General features: G+C 37.5%; 1 protein-coding gene across 6 annotated transcripts in view; it reads right to left on the bottom strand.

Moving 5' to 3' along the window:
• HECTD1 (HECT domain E3 ubiquitin protein ligase 1) overlaps positions 1-18,880 on the bottom strand; it is a 91,656-nt gene that overhangs the window by 46,347 nt on the left and 26,429 nt on the right. For 5 of the 6 annotated variants that reach the window (XM_064374699.1, XM_021674898.2, XM_064374697.1 and 2 more), the window contains exons 10-15: positions 18,272-18,446; positions 7,852-7,990; positions 7,488-7,658; positions 2,454-2,676; positions 1,365-1,628; positions 1,190-1,266 (exon numbers count right to left, since the gene is read on the bottom strand). In XM_064374699.1, coding sequence (XP_064230769.1) covers positions 1,190-1,266; positions 1,365-1,628; positions 2,454-2,676; positions 7,488-7,658; positions 7,852-7,990; positions 18,272-18,446 — 1,049 coding nt within the window. Of the gene's footprint in view, positions 1-1,189; positions 1,267-1,364; positions 1,629-2,453; positions 2,677-7,487; positions 7,659-7,851; positions 7,991-12,137; positions 12,220-13,768; positions 13,797-18,271; positions 18,447-18,880 lie in introns of those variants that run through there. The other variant, XM_064374701.1, reaches the window with a different exon arrangement.

The raw sequence follows: 18,880 nt of genomic DNA, 5'->3' as shown, positions 1-18,880 counted from the left end.
ATACAAAAAATTAGCTGGGCGTGGTGGGAAGCACCAGTAATCCCAGCTACTCAGAAGGTTGAAGCAGGAGAATAGCTTGAATCCAGAATGCAGAAGTTGCAGTGAGCTGAGATTGCGCCATTGCACTACAGCCTGGGCAACAAGAGCGAAACTCTGTCTCCATAAATAAATAAATAAATCTACTGTGAATACTTTTCTAAAACTATTTCTCAAAACAAAAGCAAACAAACCATTATTACAAGAGTTTCACTGTTTGTTTAAAAAAAAAATCATTATTACAATTTCTCTGGTCAAAACCATAAAAACACAAGAACTCTCCCCTAATCTCAAACACATACAAGCATTCTTTGCATACTGTATTTAAAAACTATCTTAGAACCAGGCATAATGACACATGCCTGCAGTCCCAGTTACTTGGGAGCCTGAGGCAGGAGGATTACTTGAGCTTAGGTGTTTCTGACTAGCCTGGGCAACACAGAGAGACTCTTTCAAAACAAAACAAATTTTTAAAAATCCTATTTTATATTACCATTATAGGTAAAATCAACATGCTAGTCACCAGAAAATGTTGAATCTAACTATGAGATTATCTTCTTTTTTTAAAAATGAAAAAAAAAAATGCAAGAACAATTAATAAACATGGAAATATACTGGCCATATTTTAAAATAACAATGCAAACCTGATGAATAGCATTAAAAAAATTAGTGAATAACACATCTGCTACTGTATCTTCTTGAGTAATAATTTCAGCTGAGATAGCCATTAATCTAAGCATCAAAATAATCTGAATTTAGAACCAGGCAGTTAAGTTGCTGTATCACAAGGTATTAAACCCAGACTGTAAAACACAATCGTCATTCTCAATCCCACTGTAACACTAAAAATATTACTATCATTTATAATAATTTCAATGAGTTGAAAATTTTTTGTGCCATTAATAAGTCAATTTAAATTCCATTTGTTTCATATTAATATCCATTTTGATTCTGTTTTAATGTTGGTATTTTATATATATGTAAAAATTATATGTAAATAAGAAAATGAACACAGAAAATAGTACAACTAAAAATATGTTATATTAGGGTTGCTTATGTTCTATGGCTCAATTGTTTTCAATGCTTATACTTTACCACTGAAAATTCACCAAGTCAGTATAAAAGACAAGAATAAAGCACATCCAACAGATACCTTTTGCTTTGTTTTTTCTAACTTAGATTTCAGTTTTCTGCCTCTTTTGCCAGTCCAGCCAGTCACAAACTCTGAACCTTGGGAAGAAAAAAGGAACATTCACAGAATATACTTTATTATGATTTAACATATTCATTTATTTTTACCTGCTAAGTTTACGTATCTACATACTTACCTAGGGAAGTTTCTGCAGTAAATGAATGTTTGGTTCCTCTATTAGATTCAAATACAAAACCAGGTAAATCTTCTTTCAATATTGTAGCTTGCTGACCATCAGAATTATGAATAGCAATTTCTCCTTCTTTCAAACATGTCAGTGACCAATTTCCTACAGTGAGTTTAGTGGGTCCTGGTGCTGAGAGTATAGGCTGACTTGAAGTGGATGGCTTTACTTGGCCTCGAGCTCTTTGTAACTTCTCTAAGAATTCACTTCGGCTTTCTATAAAGACAAAATACTTGATTTAAAATTTTATTTATCTCAAATATTAAATGTATTTTCTCTTAAAAAAAACCTATTAAAATATGAATTTAAAAAAAAACTAAATTAGAAACTGGAAATATTAGCCAGGCATGGTGGTATGCATCAGTAGTCCAGATACTTGGGAAGCTAAGGTGAGATGATCACTTGAGCTCATGAGTTTGAGGCTGCAATGAGCTATGATCATACCACTGCTTTCTAGCCTGGGAGACAGAGTGAGACAATGTCTCAAAAAAAAAAGGTAGCTATATTTGTAAAACATGTATTTTTAAAAGTAGCTATAGTGTTGTTTCTTGTCCCATGCAGTAAAAAGACATTTATGAAACATTTTCATGGTATAGTACTTTTTCTCTGCTGACATAAAAGAAATTAATATTGAATAATAAAGAAACAAATATTTTTTAAAAATACCAAGACAGGCCAGGCACGGTGGTTCACGCCTGTAATCCCAGAACTTTGAGAGGCTGAGGCGGGTGGATCACCTGAGGTCAGAAGTTTGAGACCAGCCTGACCAAGAAGGTGATACCCCGTCTCTACTAAAAATAAAAAAATTAGCCGGGCATGATGGCAGATACCTGTAGTCCCAGCTACTTGGGAGGCTGAGACATTGAACCTGGGAGGTGGAGGTTGCAGTGAGTCGAGATGGTGCCACTGCACTCCAGCCTGGGTGACAAAGCGAGACTCCATCTCAAAAAAAAAAAAAACCACGACAATGGTATCAAAAATCTGAGGAAAAAAACAATCTGTAGAAACTAGGAAAATATTTTAATTGAAACAAAATATTACCTGAACTGTCAGATCCACCTTCAGGACTACCACTTGAATACATGGTGGCAAGTTTTCCATCCAAGATAAATCTGAACCATCCATTACTGCCATTAGATAATTCCAAGGCTGCTGCATCACTCCAAATATATAAGCAGTCCCTTCCTCTAATGATTGACCAGTCTCTCCAATGATACGGTTTACCTTGCTGCAATTCTTTAGCATCTTCCTGTGGTTCATCTTCCTAAATGTGAAGAATTATGCAATTAAACATGAAAATAATTTCAATTTCAAATATTCATACATATTTTATAAACATGAATCTATTTTCGAATTTAAAGATCCTGAACATTATACTCAGTTGCTAGTAGTTTAATATGGTTTTTTTCCCCCCTTTTAGAAACATGGTCTCACTCTGTCACCCAGGCTGGAGTGCAGTAGTGCCATCATAGCTTACTGCAGCCTCCAACTCCTGGCCTCAAGCAATCCTCCCACCTCTACCTCCCAAGTAGCTGGGATTACAGGTGCAATCCACGGCACCTGGCTCTCAATTCTGACCAATTAATTACCTACAACTAAATCTTAAAAATGTTAAAAATATTAAAAAATTAATGTAAATAATGACCTACATTATATCACGTCCAGGTGTAGTGGGGTAAAGACTAATGGATTAGAGCACTACACACAACAAGATAATAATCTAAAAGCTTGATGAACTCATTATATCTCTGGGCCTATTTGTAAAAAGTGATAATTTAGAGGGGTTCAATGGTATCCTAACTGAAGTGTGTAACAGAATCACCAAAGCTTTTTAAAGATAAATTTTGGCTGGAAGTGATGGTTCATGCCTGTATCCCTAATACTTTGGGAGGCCATGGCAGGAGGATTGCTTAGGCCAGGAGTTCAAGATTAGCCTGGGCAACATAGCAAGTCTGTCTTCACAAAAAAAATTTAAAAATTAGTTGAGTGTGGTGGTGCACACCTGTAGTTCTAGCTACTGAAGAAGCTAAAGCAGGAGGACTGCTTGGGCCCTGGAGTTTCAGGTTATAGTGAATGACTATGCCATAGAACTCCAGTCTGGGTGACAGCGGGACCCTGTCTCTATTATCTCTGTCTATCTATCTATCTATCTATCTATCTATCTATCTATCTATCTATCTATCTATCTAGATAATAGAGACATTATCTATTATCTCTATATAGATAATAGAGGCGGGGTCTCTCTATATATAATAATGGAGACATTATCTATAATCTCCATGACTCGCTCTCTAAATATATTGTATCTATTTATTATTTATATATTATAATATATATTATCTATTTTAAGATTCACTCATTCATTCCAAGGGCCCACCCTTAACCAAGTGAATCAAATACACTGACTCATTCCCATGATCATACAAGTATTTTAGTAAGAGTACGTTTTAAAAAAAAAATCTATAAACGTTTTGTAGCTCAGCCTATGCTCCTAAAACTTTTTTTGGACACATTTAAAAATTGAAAATACATAAAAAAAGATTATTAAATTCCCTAAATACATCTATTATAAATAACTAAAATACAGACAAGATATATGAAAAATGTGTTTTCAAACACTAAACAACAGCCTTTGCAGGACTACAATCCCCAAGAAAATGAAAATAAACTGAGTCTCTTAGAACCAGAGACCATTTTCTGGCTGAACTCACGTGGAATGGAAACAGAGATCCTAGCAATACAAGTTAAGAAAACAGATCAGAGTTTGAACAGTTTAAGGCAACTGGAATATGTGGAGGCTGAGTTCAGTATTAGGGAACTAAAGAGAAAAAGACTTTCCAGAAACCTGCAAAGGAGTTTCCACTGAGTACTACACTCATGTACAGGGTGATACTTCGTAAGACTGGGCAAAGAACAGTTGGAAAGTTTTAAGAGAACATACAAGTGGCCAGACACAGGCAGAGTGGAAAATCCTCATGGATCACCCAGGTATTCAGTGAATTCAGATAAATCACAAATTAGGGATCATAGGAGCGAACTTCTTAGAGTAAAAGCTATTCTGCCACCATGCAATGATAAATTTTGTATTCTTTGTAGAGACAGGGTTTTGCCACGTTACCTAGGCTAGTCTTGAACTCATGAGCTCAAGCGAACTGTCCATCTAGGCCTCCCAAAGTGCTGGAATTACATGCGTAAGCCAAGGCACCTGGCCTAAGCCTAATATTCTTTACAAAGACCGCAAAGCCCAGAACTCAACATCATAACATTTACAATATCCAGTATCAAATCAAAAATTCCTAGACAAAGATGAACAGTGGCTCACACCTGTAATCTTAGCATTTCGGAAGGCCAAGGGATGATCACTTGAGGCCAGGAATTCAAAACCAGCCTAGCCTTGGCAACACAGTGAGACCCTGTCTCTACAAAAATAAAATAAATATTGTTTGTTTTTATTAAAAAAAAAAAAAAAGAGGCCAAGTGCGGTGGATCACTTTGAGGTCACGAGTTCCAGACCAGTCTCACCAATATGGTGAAACCCTGACTCTACTAATATGAAAATTAGCTGAGCATGGTGGTGTGTGCCTATAATCCCAGCTACTTGGGAGGCTGAGGCAGGAGAATTGCTTGAACCTGGGAAGAGGAGGCTGCAATAAGCCAAGATCGCACCACTGCACTCTAGCCTGAGTGACACAACGAGACCTCGTCTCAAAAAAAAATTTTTTTAAAGAAGGCCAAATGAAGACATTTTCAGATAAATAAAATCTGAGGGAATTCTCTGGCTTGTCTTTTAGTTGTTTTTTTTTTTTTTTTTAAATAAAAATAGAGACAGGGTCTGGCCATGTTGCCCAGGCTGGTCTCGAACTGGGCTCAAGCAATAGCCTCCCCAAAGTGCTGGGATTTTGCCCAGCCAACCATTTCAATGTATTTTGAAGAGCAAAAGTGGGTAATGATAAAGTACGACTTACCAATTATTTGTTCTTTTAAACTGTAACTTTTCGAAGTCTCTTTTGCAAAATCTTTGCCAAGCCCAAGGTCACTAAGATTTTCTCTTTTCCTCCAGAATTTTTATAATTTTAGTGTATACATTTTAGTCTATGATTCGTTTTGTTAATTCGTGTATATGGTAAGGGCTGAGGTTCAATTTTTTTGCATATGCTATCAACTTGTTCAGTTTTTGAAAAGATCATCCTTTCTTGATTAAATTGTCTTAGTACTTTTGTTGAAAATCAATTGACCATGTGTGTAGTGGGTCATTAATCTATCTTTACACTATTGCCACACTTTCTTGATTATTGAAGTTTTTTATAAAAGACTTGATTATCTGCTGATGTACATCCTTCTATGCCACACCTTTTCAAGGCTGCTTTGGCTATTGCATTTATATGTAAATGTTAGAATATCTGCATTTATATATAAACGTTAGACTCTCCTTGTTAATTTTTACAAAAAGACTGTCGGGATCTTGGTTGGGATTGCTATAACCTATTTTTTGAGAGAGTTTCAGAGAAGGAATTCAGATAATATTTTTGTTTTGTTTTCTCTTAAATCCCCCAGTAATTCTGATGACTAACCAGACTTAGGTAACACGTACACACTCTCTCTTTCACCACTCTCCGGATTCTACAATTACAACTCATACACTACATTTTTTTTCCCGAAAATATTGCTACCCTCTTATTAACATATAGTAAGCACTCACTAAATATTAGCAATTAATCTTGCTGAGACTCGGTAGAGATGGAAAAGGTATATTTAAATTTGCAGTCTAAGGGAAGAGTTATCAATGAATATAGAAATTGGTGGGTAAAGTTTACTGAGAAACAGCCTATTTACAGAGACTGGAATTATGTCCCTACAAATTACTTATTACAAAAGAAAGAAGAGGACAGGTGCAGTGGCTCATGCCTGTAATACCAACAGTTTGGGAGGCTGAGGTGGGCGGATCACCTGAGTTCAAGACCAGCCTGGCCAATATGGTGAAACCCCATCTCTACCAAAAATACAAAAATAAGTTGGGCTTGGTGGCACATGCCTGTAATCTCAGCTACTCAGGAGACTGAGGCATGAGAATCACTTTAACCCAGAAGGTGAAGGTTGCAGCAAGCTGAGATCAAACTATTGCATTCTAGTCTGGGCAACAGAGCAAGATTCCATCTCAAAAAAAAAAAAAAGGAAAAACAGCAACTTTACAGTAGAGAAACCTAGAAGAAACAAACTTAACCAAGTGATCCAACTTATCATCCCCAACAAGGCAAAAAGACATAAATGTGCCTCCAAGAAGGAACATTATGCATCCAGAGGAGTACAATATCACCTCTATAGGACTTTTACTAAAACACATAAGCTGAATTTAATCACAAAGAAATATGACACAAACACAAAGTTAGGCTCTTTGTCTAAATTAACTGGTCTGTTCTCGTCATAAACACCAAAGCTATGAAAATTTTAAAAAAGCAGACACAATGTTATAGGTTCTCAGGACAAACTACTGCAGGTTCCCAGGAATACAATAACCAATGTAATGTGTACTCCTGGATTTTATTGTGGACCAGAAAAAAAAATTTACTATGAAGGACATTAAAGACAATGGCAAAATCTGAATATGGTCTCCAGAAGAAATATTAATTTTACATAAATATTAAATTGTCTGATTAGTACAAATTTTGATAATTATACTACAACTACATCCTGTTTTTTTGGCAAAATATTTAGGTTAAAAGGGGAAACTTTTTATTGAGTTTACTGTCAAATATTTTTTAAGTGTACACACACACACACACACACACAGATACATTTGTCTGAAAAAATATTAAAGGAAATGGAGCAAAATGTTAATAACTAGTGAATCTGGGTAGAGTATTCTGATATTCTTTAATTATATTTGTAACATTTCTATATGTTTAAAATTGTTGATCAATAAAGTGTTTTAAAAGAAAATTGAACAATTTAAAAAATACACAGAACTATTTCATATTGTCATTATTCTATCAAAAAACATCAAAACTTGAAACTAGGTTTTCCTCAAAAGAGGAAAGCCAAACTCTTTCTGATACCCCTATAATTAAGACCACTCACTTTTTCTGGTTTTGATTCCTCTTCATTCTCATCATCAGAGGAAGGACCTGCCAACGTTGACACTTTGCTAATTACACCAAGTCTGGCTAGCTGATCCAAAAAAATATCACCACCTTTGTCTACTAAATCCCTTATGATTTGCAAGGCCAGCAAGTGGCCATCATCATCATCCTGAAAGACAAAAAAGAGGCGGGAAGTACATGATAGCAAGGAAATCAAAGAAAAACAATAAAAATAAGTTTAGTTGCCAGGAGTAGAGAACTGCAGTAATTTGCAGAAAATGATTTACTAAAATTAAAACAAAATTTTTATTTTACTATCTAAAGGAAATTAATGCTAACAGAATTTTGAAAAAGAAACTGACCTCTTGATCAAGGACAGTTGCCGTGATTTCCACTAGTATTGTAGGCAAATTGTGACCAACATCAGAATCGCAAACTTCTTTTAACAGTGCTTCAGAGCAAAAATGAATCATTTTTCGAATTAGAGCAAGACTTGCTTTCCTTGAAAAGTAAAAAAAAAAAAAAAAAAAAAAATAGTATGAAGCCAAATGAAGTTAAAATAACCAAAATGCATGCATTAATGAACAGTAAAATATCCAATGTTACGTTTTATACACTCTCTAAAAAAAATACACTTAAGAATACAAAAAATTGGGACTCCGCACGTACTACAAGTTCATTTTTGAGATAATTCCATTTATTTTCTATTATAAATATATTCAGCTCACCAAAAATGACTTATAATTCTCTTAAATGCACTCTTCTATTCTATATTCTACACTTAATCAGCATGAATGTTAACATGTCATGATAATTTTAGAAAATCAAGTAAAAAGTACTACAACTACTAAGAAAATAAATGGACCTGGTGTGGTGGCTCACGCCTGTAATCCCAGCATTTTGGGAGGCTGAGGCAGGCAGATCACTTGAGGTCAGGAGTTCAAGATCAGCCTGGCCAACATGGAGAAACCCCGTCTCCACTAAAAATACAAAAATTTGCTGGGAGTGGTGGCGAGCACCTGTAATCCCAGCTACTCAGGAGCCTGAGGCAGGATAATCACTTGAACCCAGGAGATCGGGCCATTGCACTCCAGTCTGAAAGACTGAGGGAGATTCCATCTCAAAAAACAAAATGAAAAAAAAAGAAAAGAAATGATACAAATTTTAACTAATCTAAAATTTCTACAATGCTCTAAGAACTTAAGATATCAGGTAATTTATATGAAAAACAAATTTTGAATTAATTTGTCCTTCATCAAATTTAAAATCTATGTTCACTATAACTATGTACTCATAAATGAAAAAAAGAGATCCTAATAATCCCATGCCCCAAAAATATTCCCACCATTAACAAATTAGCATGCCTCCTTTCTCTTTTACTCACTTACTGCTTCACTTAGACCATAGGAGACACTCAATAAAGTCAAACAAATTCCTCAATTTGTAACATGTAACTTTGTCTTTTAAAATAAAAAACAAATATCCATACACACTTAAATGATAATAAACTATTAATAAGAAGAGGCTTGGCCAGGAGCCATGACTCACCCCTGTAATCCCAGCGCTATGGGAGACCAAGGCAGGCGGACCACCTGAAGTCAGGAGTTCAAGACCAGCCTGACCAATATGGTGAAACCTTAGCCGGGCGTGGTAGCAGGACCTGCAGTCCCAGCTACTCAGGAGGCTGAGATAGGAAAATTGCTTGCATCTGAGAGGCAGAGGTTGCAGGGAGCCAAGATCGTACCACTGCACTCCAGCCTGGGCAACAGAGCAAGACTCTATCTCAAAAAAAGAAAAAAAAAAAAAAAGGCTTGTCTATTCTGTAAGAGTCAATAATCAATTCATTTAACAAACATTTTCTAAGCATCTAACAATATTCTAGGCACCAAGCTGCAGTTACCCTGAGGTGACTGAAAGAAGGATGAAGAGGCAAAAATCTCAATTGATGTCCTAGAGAGGCATGTGACACAGCTGTATTTCTATAGCATGGGGTCTCTACATATTTTATAACTCTCTCTAGCTAAAGTTATAACATTATATTTCCTTTTTGTTTTTACTTAATTTCAATTAACAGGACTTATTTTAATTAACAATGCATGAGAATGTTTATATGTTATTTATCTATTTATCTCTCATATACCAAGCCATTACAAGCAGGAATCTTTTTATGTACTTTAAAAACATAATTCATTTAATCCACACAACAAACCCTATGAGGTAGGTTTTATTATCTCAGATATACAAGTGAAGATACTGAAAGAGAGTTAAGTCAGTCTACTAAGAGCACAGAACTAACAAATTACAGAGCCTCAATTCAAATTCTATCTCTTAATCAGTAGATAATACACAATATTCACAAAATAAAATTTTTCTGTTGAACACTATTATATGAATTTTGAGCATTTAGTTTATAGTCTTTTCTATTAAAAATAGCACTATTTTTGTGGAAACAGTTTTTTCATATTCCTTCAGTACAGAGGGATTCTTGGATCCAAGAGCCTAAAAACTTTCATAAATATTGAATGTGTATGAGTACTGCATTCATACTGGTAAACTGATTCAAAAAAGGCTGTTAACACCTAAAATTATCACTAAATATAAGTATCAACAACACTTCTTTTACTTAAAAATTTTTTTCTTATTTTTACGTTTCTTAAATGTCTAATAGATAAAAATGATACCAAATATTACTTATTTCTAAAATGTTCTGCTTTTTACTAGTAAGGAAATACTTTTTTTTTTTTTTTTTGAGACAGGGTCTCACTTTGTCACCTAGACTGAAGTGCAGCGGCACAATCTCGGCTGACTGTAGCCTCAACTACCCAGGCTCAAGCAATCCTCCCACCTCAGCCTACGGAGTAGCTAGGACTACAGGCATGCACCACCCACACTCAACTAATTTTTGTATTTTTTTTGTAGAGGCGGGGTTTCACCATGTTGCCCACACTGGTGTCATACTGCTGGACTCAAGCAATCCTCCCACCTCAGCCTCCCAAAGTGCTGGGATTACAGGCATGAGCTACTACACCCAGCTAGGAAATACATTTTTCCTTATTAATTTTTTGCTATGTTTCCTTTTGAACACTGTGCCTTAATATCATTAGCTAATTTATCTAAATGACTCTGAAATTTTTATGATCAATTTGTATATTCCCTTTGCATAATAAAGATAATATCCCTTTGTCATATTTGCTAATAAATACCCACCTGCTGGCAAATTTATTTAGATTAAAAGTTTCTATTCTGGGGCATTTGTGGCTGTAGGTAATATTGTTTCTGGTATGTAGTAATGTTTTTTACAGAAAATAAATTTAAAAGGACATATTTGGCTAATGCAAATAAGTTTCTAAAGTATGCCTGGCATAGTGGCTCATGTCTGTAATCCTAGCAGTTTGGGAGGTCAAGGCGGGGAAACTATATAAGACTGGGAGTTCAAGACCAGCCTGGGCAGCAAAGCAAGACTGTCTCTAAAAACAAAAATTAGCTGCACCTGGTGGTGCGTGCCTACAGTTCTAGGTACTCAAGAGGCTGAGGCAAGAGGATACACTGTGCCATGGCGTTCAAGGTTGCAGTGAGCCGTGATCACACCACTGCACTACAGTCTGGGTGACGGAGCAACACCATCTCAAAAAAAAAACACCTGGGCTGGGTGCAGTGGCTCACGCCTGCGATCTCAGCCCTTTGGCAGGCTGAGGCAGGTGGATCACCTGAGGTCAGAAGTTCGAAACCAGCCTGGTCAACATAGCGAAACCTCTGTCTTCTACTAAAAATACAAAAAAAATAGTCAAGCATGGTGGTGTGTGCCTGTAATGGGATTACAGGGAGGCCTACTTGGGAGGCGAAGTTGCAGTGAGCCGATATTGCGCCACTGCACTCTTGCCTGGGCAAGAGAGCAGGACTCTGTCTCAAAACAACAAAAAGAAAGAAAGAAAGAAAAAGCCATTCTTCCTATCAAGGTCTGAAAAACATTCAAGTATATTTTCTTTTGCTCAGAAGTTTTGGAGGGCCTAGATGCACTGGCTCATGTCTGTAATTCCAACACTTTGGGAGGCAAAGGAAGGTGGATCACACAAGGCCGTAAGTTCAAGACCTGCTTGGTCAACATGGTGAAACCCTGTCTCTCCTAAAAAAGTATAAAAATTAGCTGGGCATGGTGGTGCCTGTCCTTAAGCCCAGCTCCTTGGGAGGCTGAGGCAGGAGAATCGCTTGATCCCAGGAGTTGGAGGTTGCAGTGAGCCAAGATCATGCCACTGCACTCCAGCCTGAGTCACAAAGCAAGACTGTCTCCAAAAAAAAAAAAAAGTTTTGGAGGACAGGGAAAAAAGTATCTTATCTTTTTGCTTTCCTAATATTTTAGTTTTTAAGTCTTAGAATTTGTTTACATTTAAAATATAAAATTAAAAAACTGGGGTGATTTTAAAAATCAAACTATAAAGCAGATATTCTAGTACCACTTAATAAATAGTCCTCTGTCCCCTGAATGATCTGAGAAACATCTATTATAATACATTCAATACCTATGTATAACTGGCTCTATTTGGGGGACGATTCTATTCCATTGATTAACACACTATTCTGCTAGTTAACATAAAGGTTTCATTGTTACAGTGTTACACTAGCTTTTCAGATTTTTCTTTAATAATCTCACCTATTTATTCTTCCAGATGAACTTTGGGATCTGTCAAGTTCTAAAACAAATTCTGTAGTTATTTTCTTTAGAACTGCATAACCTAAAAATTAATTTTAGAAGAATTTATGTCTTTAGATTATTTAATGTTTTCACCCAAGAACAATTACCCACACTATATCCCATTAAGTCTACTTTTTCTCTCAAATTGTCAAATAAATAAATAAATAATTGGGCTAGGAACAGTGGCTCACACCTGTAATCCTAGCACTTTAGGGGGATCACTAGAGCTCAAGAGCTCAAGACCAGTCTGGGCAACATAGTGAGACCTTATTTACACACACAAAAAAATTAAAAAATTTGCCAGGCGTGTTGGTGCTTGCCTGTAGTATCAGCTCATTGGGAGACTGAGGCTGAAGTGAGCTGAGATCATGCCACTGCCCTCTAGCCTGAGTAACAGAGCAAGATCTTGTTACAAAAAAAAAAAACAGACCACACACGGTGGCTCAAACCTGTAAACTCAACACTTTGGGAAGCTGACATAAGAAGATTGCTTGAGCCCAGGAGTTTGAGACCAGTCTGAGCAACACAGCAAGACTTCATCTCTACAAAAAAAAAACCTTTTTTAATTAGCCAGGTGTTTACCCAGGCATGGTGGCATGCATCTATAGTCTCAGCTACTCAGGAGACTGAGGTGAGAGGATTGCTTGAGCCTTGGAAGCAGACGCTGCAGTGAGCTGAGATTGTGCCACTGCACTCTAGTCTAGGTGACAGAGTGAGACCCTGTCCCCCACAAAAAAAATTTAGCCGGGCATGATGGTGCACAATTGTGGTCGCAGGTGCTTGGAAGGCTGAGGTGGGAAAATCTCTTGAGCCCAGGAGTTTGAGGTTGCCGTAAGCTATGATCACTCCACTGTACTCCAGTCTGTGTGACAGTGAGACTCTGTAGCTAAAACATTTGTAAAAATGTTTAAAGGGCCAGGCGCAGTGGCTCACCCCTGTAATTCCAGCACTTTGGGAGGCCAAGGTGGGCAGATCACTTGAGGTCAGGAGTTCAAGTCCAGCCTGGCCAACATGGCAAAACCCCACCTCTACTAAAACTATAAAAATTAGCTGGGCATGGTGGTGCCTGCCTGTAATCCCAGCTATTCAGGAGGCTAAGGCAGGAGAATAGCTTGAACCTGGGAGGTGGAGGCTGCAATAAGCCAAGATCACGCCACTTCACTCCAGCCTGGGTGACAGAGCAAGACTCTGTCTCAAAACAACAACAACAACAAAAATGGTGGCTCATGCCTGTAATCCCACCACTTTGGGAGGTGGGGGTGGGTGGATCACGAGATCAGGAGTTCGAGACCACCCTGGCCAACATGGTGAAACCCTGTCTTTACTAAAAATCCAAAAATTAGTCAGGCATGGTGGTGCACGCCTGTAGTCTTAGCTACTCAGGAAGCTGAGGCAGAAGACTTGCTTGACCCTGGAAAGTGGAGGTTGCAGTGAAATGAGACCGCACCACTGCACTCCAGCCTAGGCAACAGAGTAAGACTACGTCTCAAAAAAAAAATTATTTTAAAGGTCTCAAAGATCTGGTTTGCTGAAAAGTAGACTCAATCTTTGTCCAGTTATTTACACTAACTCCCAAGATGTTTACTTACCAGATCTCTTCAAATTTCTATGTAGCTTTCTTCTAAAACAAAGTGGAGAAGTCCACAGTCTAATTATCTTACAAAGAAAATAGGCTTTTACAAACTACTCCACCACTGATACTCCCAATCCCTGCTCTGAAGACTTCACTGATCTGCTGTCTGCCTTTTATTTACTGAACAGATACTGTGCACAGGTCTATAGGGATAATAGCTAATGTCAATATACATGGGTACTCCTTTAACTGTCTGAATCAGCATTATGTTTACTTATCTAGTAAAACTTTAAGAAAACTGGTAAAATATCAGGTTGTAGCCAAATCACCTTGTTTTTTCAAGACAGGGTCTCACTATGTTGCCTAAGCTGGTCTCAAGCAATCCTACTACCTCAGCTTCCCAAGTAGCTAGGACTAGAAACATCATGTGCTCCCTCTTGTTTTTAATAATGCTGAATATGAAAAAATAAACTATTACTTTTCAAATACCTCTAAATTTTAGACACTATGCTACATACCCACTTAATTTTTATTCTCACACCTAAAGAGAATTAAGTATAATTAACCTCACCTTGGATATAAGCTAATTGAGATTAAGAGGTTAAGTGCCTTACCCATGGCCAAACATCTAGGAAAGTGGCAATGCTAGCATTTGGACTCATTTGAGTTGATTCCAGAGTATAAGTTCTTAACTAAGACATGTATTATTTTCCTAGCCACAATTAAATGCGTCTAACAATTACCTGAGAAAATTTAGCATCAAATTTTCTAGCACTAGTATCTCCAAACATTTAAAATGATTAAAGAAAATAACCATCCAAGGAGGGAACTCTGCTATATGGTAGCATACTTTATAATTTCCTGATGGCCTTATCATGAAGCACTTCTACTCTCAAATACATTTAAAGATTCTTGCACTGGCCTAACAGATAATCTTCTAAAATTTTCAGACCAAATTTTCTTGTTCAAAACTGAAATCCTGTGTTGTTAAAAAAATAAAATAAGTTGTCCCACTAACACCTACAACTCTGTAGCTCTCTGGGGAAGAATTAAAAACCAAGCTATTAAATGTTCACAGTGAATTATTTTGCTGCCACTTCTCTCCTATTTAAAGCAGACTGCTTGCATTTTAACATCAGTTCATAATACTGGTATTTGAGGTACTTGAATCTTATAAAACCACATACTCCACAGATCTCCTGAACTGAAAATGACCAAAATCAGATTCCCATTCACCCAAAAACCTGTAGTCATCTTTCACCCTTTCTTCCTTCAATTCACCATCTAACCGGTTACCAATTCCTATACAATCCACCTGCCAAACTCTTAAATTTCTTCTCACCAATCTAGTTCCCCTGAAGTTCCTATCTCAATGAACCCTTCTATTCTCTCCTTCCTCCAGTCCTTCTCTCTGCCAGGCTGTCAAAGTGATCTTGATAAACAGAAATCCAAATGTGTCATTTTCCTCACAGGTCTTTAAAAATCCTTAACTGTGAGGTAAAGTCCATGCTCTTTCACACAGCCTACAAAAGCATTCCTAGGTTATAAAAAGCTCCTCTCTACCTTCTTAACGTTATTCCCTGAGCTTTCCAAATGTGTCCTGTACTCCATTAATATTCAAATACTTACAACTGCTATCAAAACATACTTATTCAATCATTCAGTAAGTATCTCTTCAATCATTCAGTAAATATCTGCTGAGGACCTAAGGATCAGGCCCTATTCTACACCTCCTTGCCTCTGCAGGAATGTAGCAGTACGTAAGACCAGCTCTTATGGTGCTTACTTTAAAGATGCAAGACAATAAAGCAAACAAAACCCCAAAAAAGCAGTATTTCAGATAGTGTAAGTTTTTTTTTTTTGAGATGGAATCTGTCGCCCAGGCTGGAATGCAGTGGCACAATCTCGGCTTACTACAACCTCCGCCTCCTGGGTTCAAACAATTCTCCTGCCTCAGCCTCCAAGTAGCTGGGACTACAGGCATGCGCCACTACACCCAGCTAATTTTTGTGTTTTTCATAGAGACAAGGTTTCCTCATGTTAGACAGGCAGGTCTAGAACTACTCCTGACCTCAAGTGATCTGCCCACCTCAGCCTCCGAAAGTGCTGGGATTACAGGCGTGAGTCACCACAGCCAAGATAGTGTAAGCTTTATAAAGTCAGTAAAATATTACTGATTTAAAAAAGTGTAACGTGGTAAATTTAAATCAGGGAGACAAACTTCAATGGATGTAACATCTGAACTCAGATCTGAATGACATGAAACAACCACCCATTTTCAGAAGATTTAGGGACAGAAAGTTTCAAGCAGGTGGTAAACAAGTGCAAAAGCCCTAAGGCAAGGATGTACTGGGAAGGTTCCACAAATAGAAAGAAGGCTAGCAAAAGCGTCATGGGCCAAAGGTTAGACAGTACTCAGTTGGAGAGCTGGGTGGGGATTATGTAAGATCTTGCAAGCCTAAGGGTTAAGGAGTTGAGTTTTAATTAAAGTCAATTAGAAGCTACAATGGGTTCAAACTAGAAAGTGGTGTGATTTAGTTATAATTTTAAATTATAATTCTCAAGCTGAGTACAGTAGCTTATGCCTGTAATTCCAACACTTGAGGAAGCAGAGGCCAGAGGATTGCTTGAGCCCTGAAGATAAAGATCAGCCTGGGCAAGACAGCCAGACCTCATCTCTACAAAAAAATAAAAACATTAGCTGATGTGGTGGTGCATGCCAGTAGTCCTAGATACTCCGCAGGCTGAGTGAGGTGGGAGGATTCCTTGAGCCCAGGAGTTCAAGTATACAGTAAGCTGTGATTGCACCACTGTACCCCAACCTGGACAAGACAGCAAGATTTAGTCTCTTAAAAAACAATTTTTAAAGCCAGGCACGGTGGCTCACGCCTGTAATCCCAGCACTTTGGGAGGCTGAAGCAAGCCGATCACCTGAGGTTAGAAGTTCGAGACCAGCCTGACCAACATGGAGAAACCCTGTCTCTACTAAAAATACAAAAAAAAACTAGCCCAGCATGGTGGTGCATGCCTGTAATCCCAGCTACTCTGGAGGCTGAGACAGGAGAATCACTTGAATCTGGGAGGCAAAGGTTGAAGTGAGCTGATTGCGCCATTGCACTCCAGCTTGGATAAGAGAGAAACTCCTCTCAGAAAAAAAAAAAAATTAGCCAGGCAAGGTGGTATACATCTGTAATTCTAGCTACTTGAGAGGCTAAGGTAGGGGATCACTTGAGCCCATGAGTTCAAGGTTACAGTGAGCTATGATTGTGCCTCTGCACTCCAGCTTGGATGAAGAGCAAGACCAGTCTCTAAAAATATATATGGCCAGCTGTAGTGGCTCACGTCTGTAATCCCAGCACTTAGGAGGCCAAGGTGGGCGATCACTTGAGCCCAGGAGTTTGAGACAGCCTGGGCAACATGGTGAAACCCCATCTATGCTAAAAGTACAAAAAATTAGCTGGGCATGGTGGCACACTTGTAATCCCAGCTATTCGGGAGGCTAAGGTGGGAGAATCACCGGAACCCAGGAAGTAGAGGCTGCTGTGAGCCTGATCCAGCCAATGCACTCCAGTCTGGGCAACAGCAATATCCTGTCTCAAAAATTAATTAATTAAAAAATATATATATATATATAATTCAGCCTAATATGTATAAACATTGTAAAGGAGCAAGAGAGAAAAAGCAGAATGACTAATTAAGAGGCTACTGCAGTGGTCAAACCACAGTCTACGGGAGTTTGGATAAGAGTACTGACCTGACTGGCAAAAAATGAAAAGAAATGGCAAGTTATGGATACACTGTAGAGGGAGGGCCACAAGGAGTTCCTGATGGATTGATTCATACCTTCACACATTTGCACATACTGTTCTTCACCCATGCTTCCAAATTTGTCTGCCTAGAAAACTCCTAGGTATCCTTTAAACCACAATTTAAATCTCATGTCCTCTGCATAAAACCATCTCCAATCTGCCCAACCAAATTAGTTGTTAAATCATCTATATTCCAGAGAACCCTGATTATGTGCCTAATCATTTACCACTTTGTGTTTTGCCCACACACATCCCTTACTAGCCCACAAGGGATAGAGTAAGCAAGAGCCAAGTCTCGTTTATCTGTATAATTCCTCCAGTGGCCATCTCATACTGTCCCTACCAACAGGCTTCCAAAAAGCTCAGTAAGTGTTTGCAATACTTACCAAAATTTCTCTAGAGATTTAATATTCAGAGAGCTACCAAAAATCTGTTAAGAATCTAGTAATCTTTACTAAAATTCCTCCTCTTCAGTCAGATCATCAGAAGGAAAGATAGGACTTTCCCACTTCTGATCTAATTTTTATTCTTACCACAACTTTTTAACGTTAAAATGAACCTCAAATCCTTCTGGAAAATGAAGATAAATAAAACCACATAATTGGTGTAATTTGGCTGTAACACACACAAATAGTGTGTGTGAAAATGAAGATAAAACCACATAATTGGTGTAATTTGGTGTAACACACACAAATAGTATGAGTAACTACCTTATTGAAGGCAGCATAGTTTGCTGAAATGTTTGTGCAAACACAGGCAACAGCCTTTTCAAGTATATGGGTGCCATTTCCGGATCTCCTTTGGGCTCATTACATTCTTCTTCATCTTTGTTTGTATCTTTCTTTTTCTTATCATCTCCTTTATTAACTGGACACATCCAATCACCTGCAGACAAATATTGTTCAAAGAAATTCTTTTTTGGAAACTTTTGCTTTCAAGGGAAAAAACTTTAAGATATATCCAATTTAACAATAATTTTCTCTAATTAACAAATAAATAAACTGAAATTAGAACACTGTTTCAATGATGCTTATAAAAATACTAAAGAACATTAGTAACTTCAATAAGCTCAATAACAAATTAAGGAGATAATTTTGGATACTCCACTTGGTTCCAAAAATTATTTCACAGAAGCTCTGGATTCATCAACTCTCTTTGGTCAAACTACCTTATCTAAACAATACTAAAGTATTATTTATCTGACATTCCCATATTCCTTGAACTTTAGATTGTGGTCATTCTGGAATCAGGCACAGTCTCAACACAGAAGAATAAGCTGTTAAACGTTTAACAAATGTAAGGATATACATAAATACTTA

This window comes from Aotus nancymaae, unplaced genomic scaffold (assembly GCF_030222135.1).
Source record: "Aotus nancymaae isolate 86718 unplaced genomic scaffold, 86718_ANA_hifiasm-v0.15.2.pri h1tg000011l, whole genome shotgun sequence".
Classification (NCBI taxonomy): domain Eukaryota; kingdom Metazoa; phylum Chordata; class Mammalia; order Primates; family Aotidae; genus Aotus; species Aotus nancymaae.
Note: the sequence above shows the minus strand (reverse complement) of the source record. Positions and strands in the feature narration are given on the sequence as shown.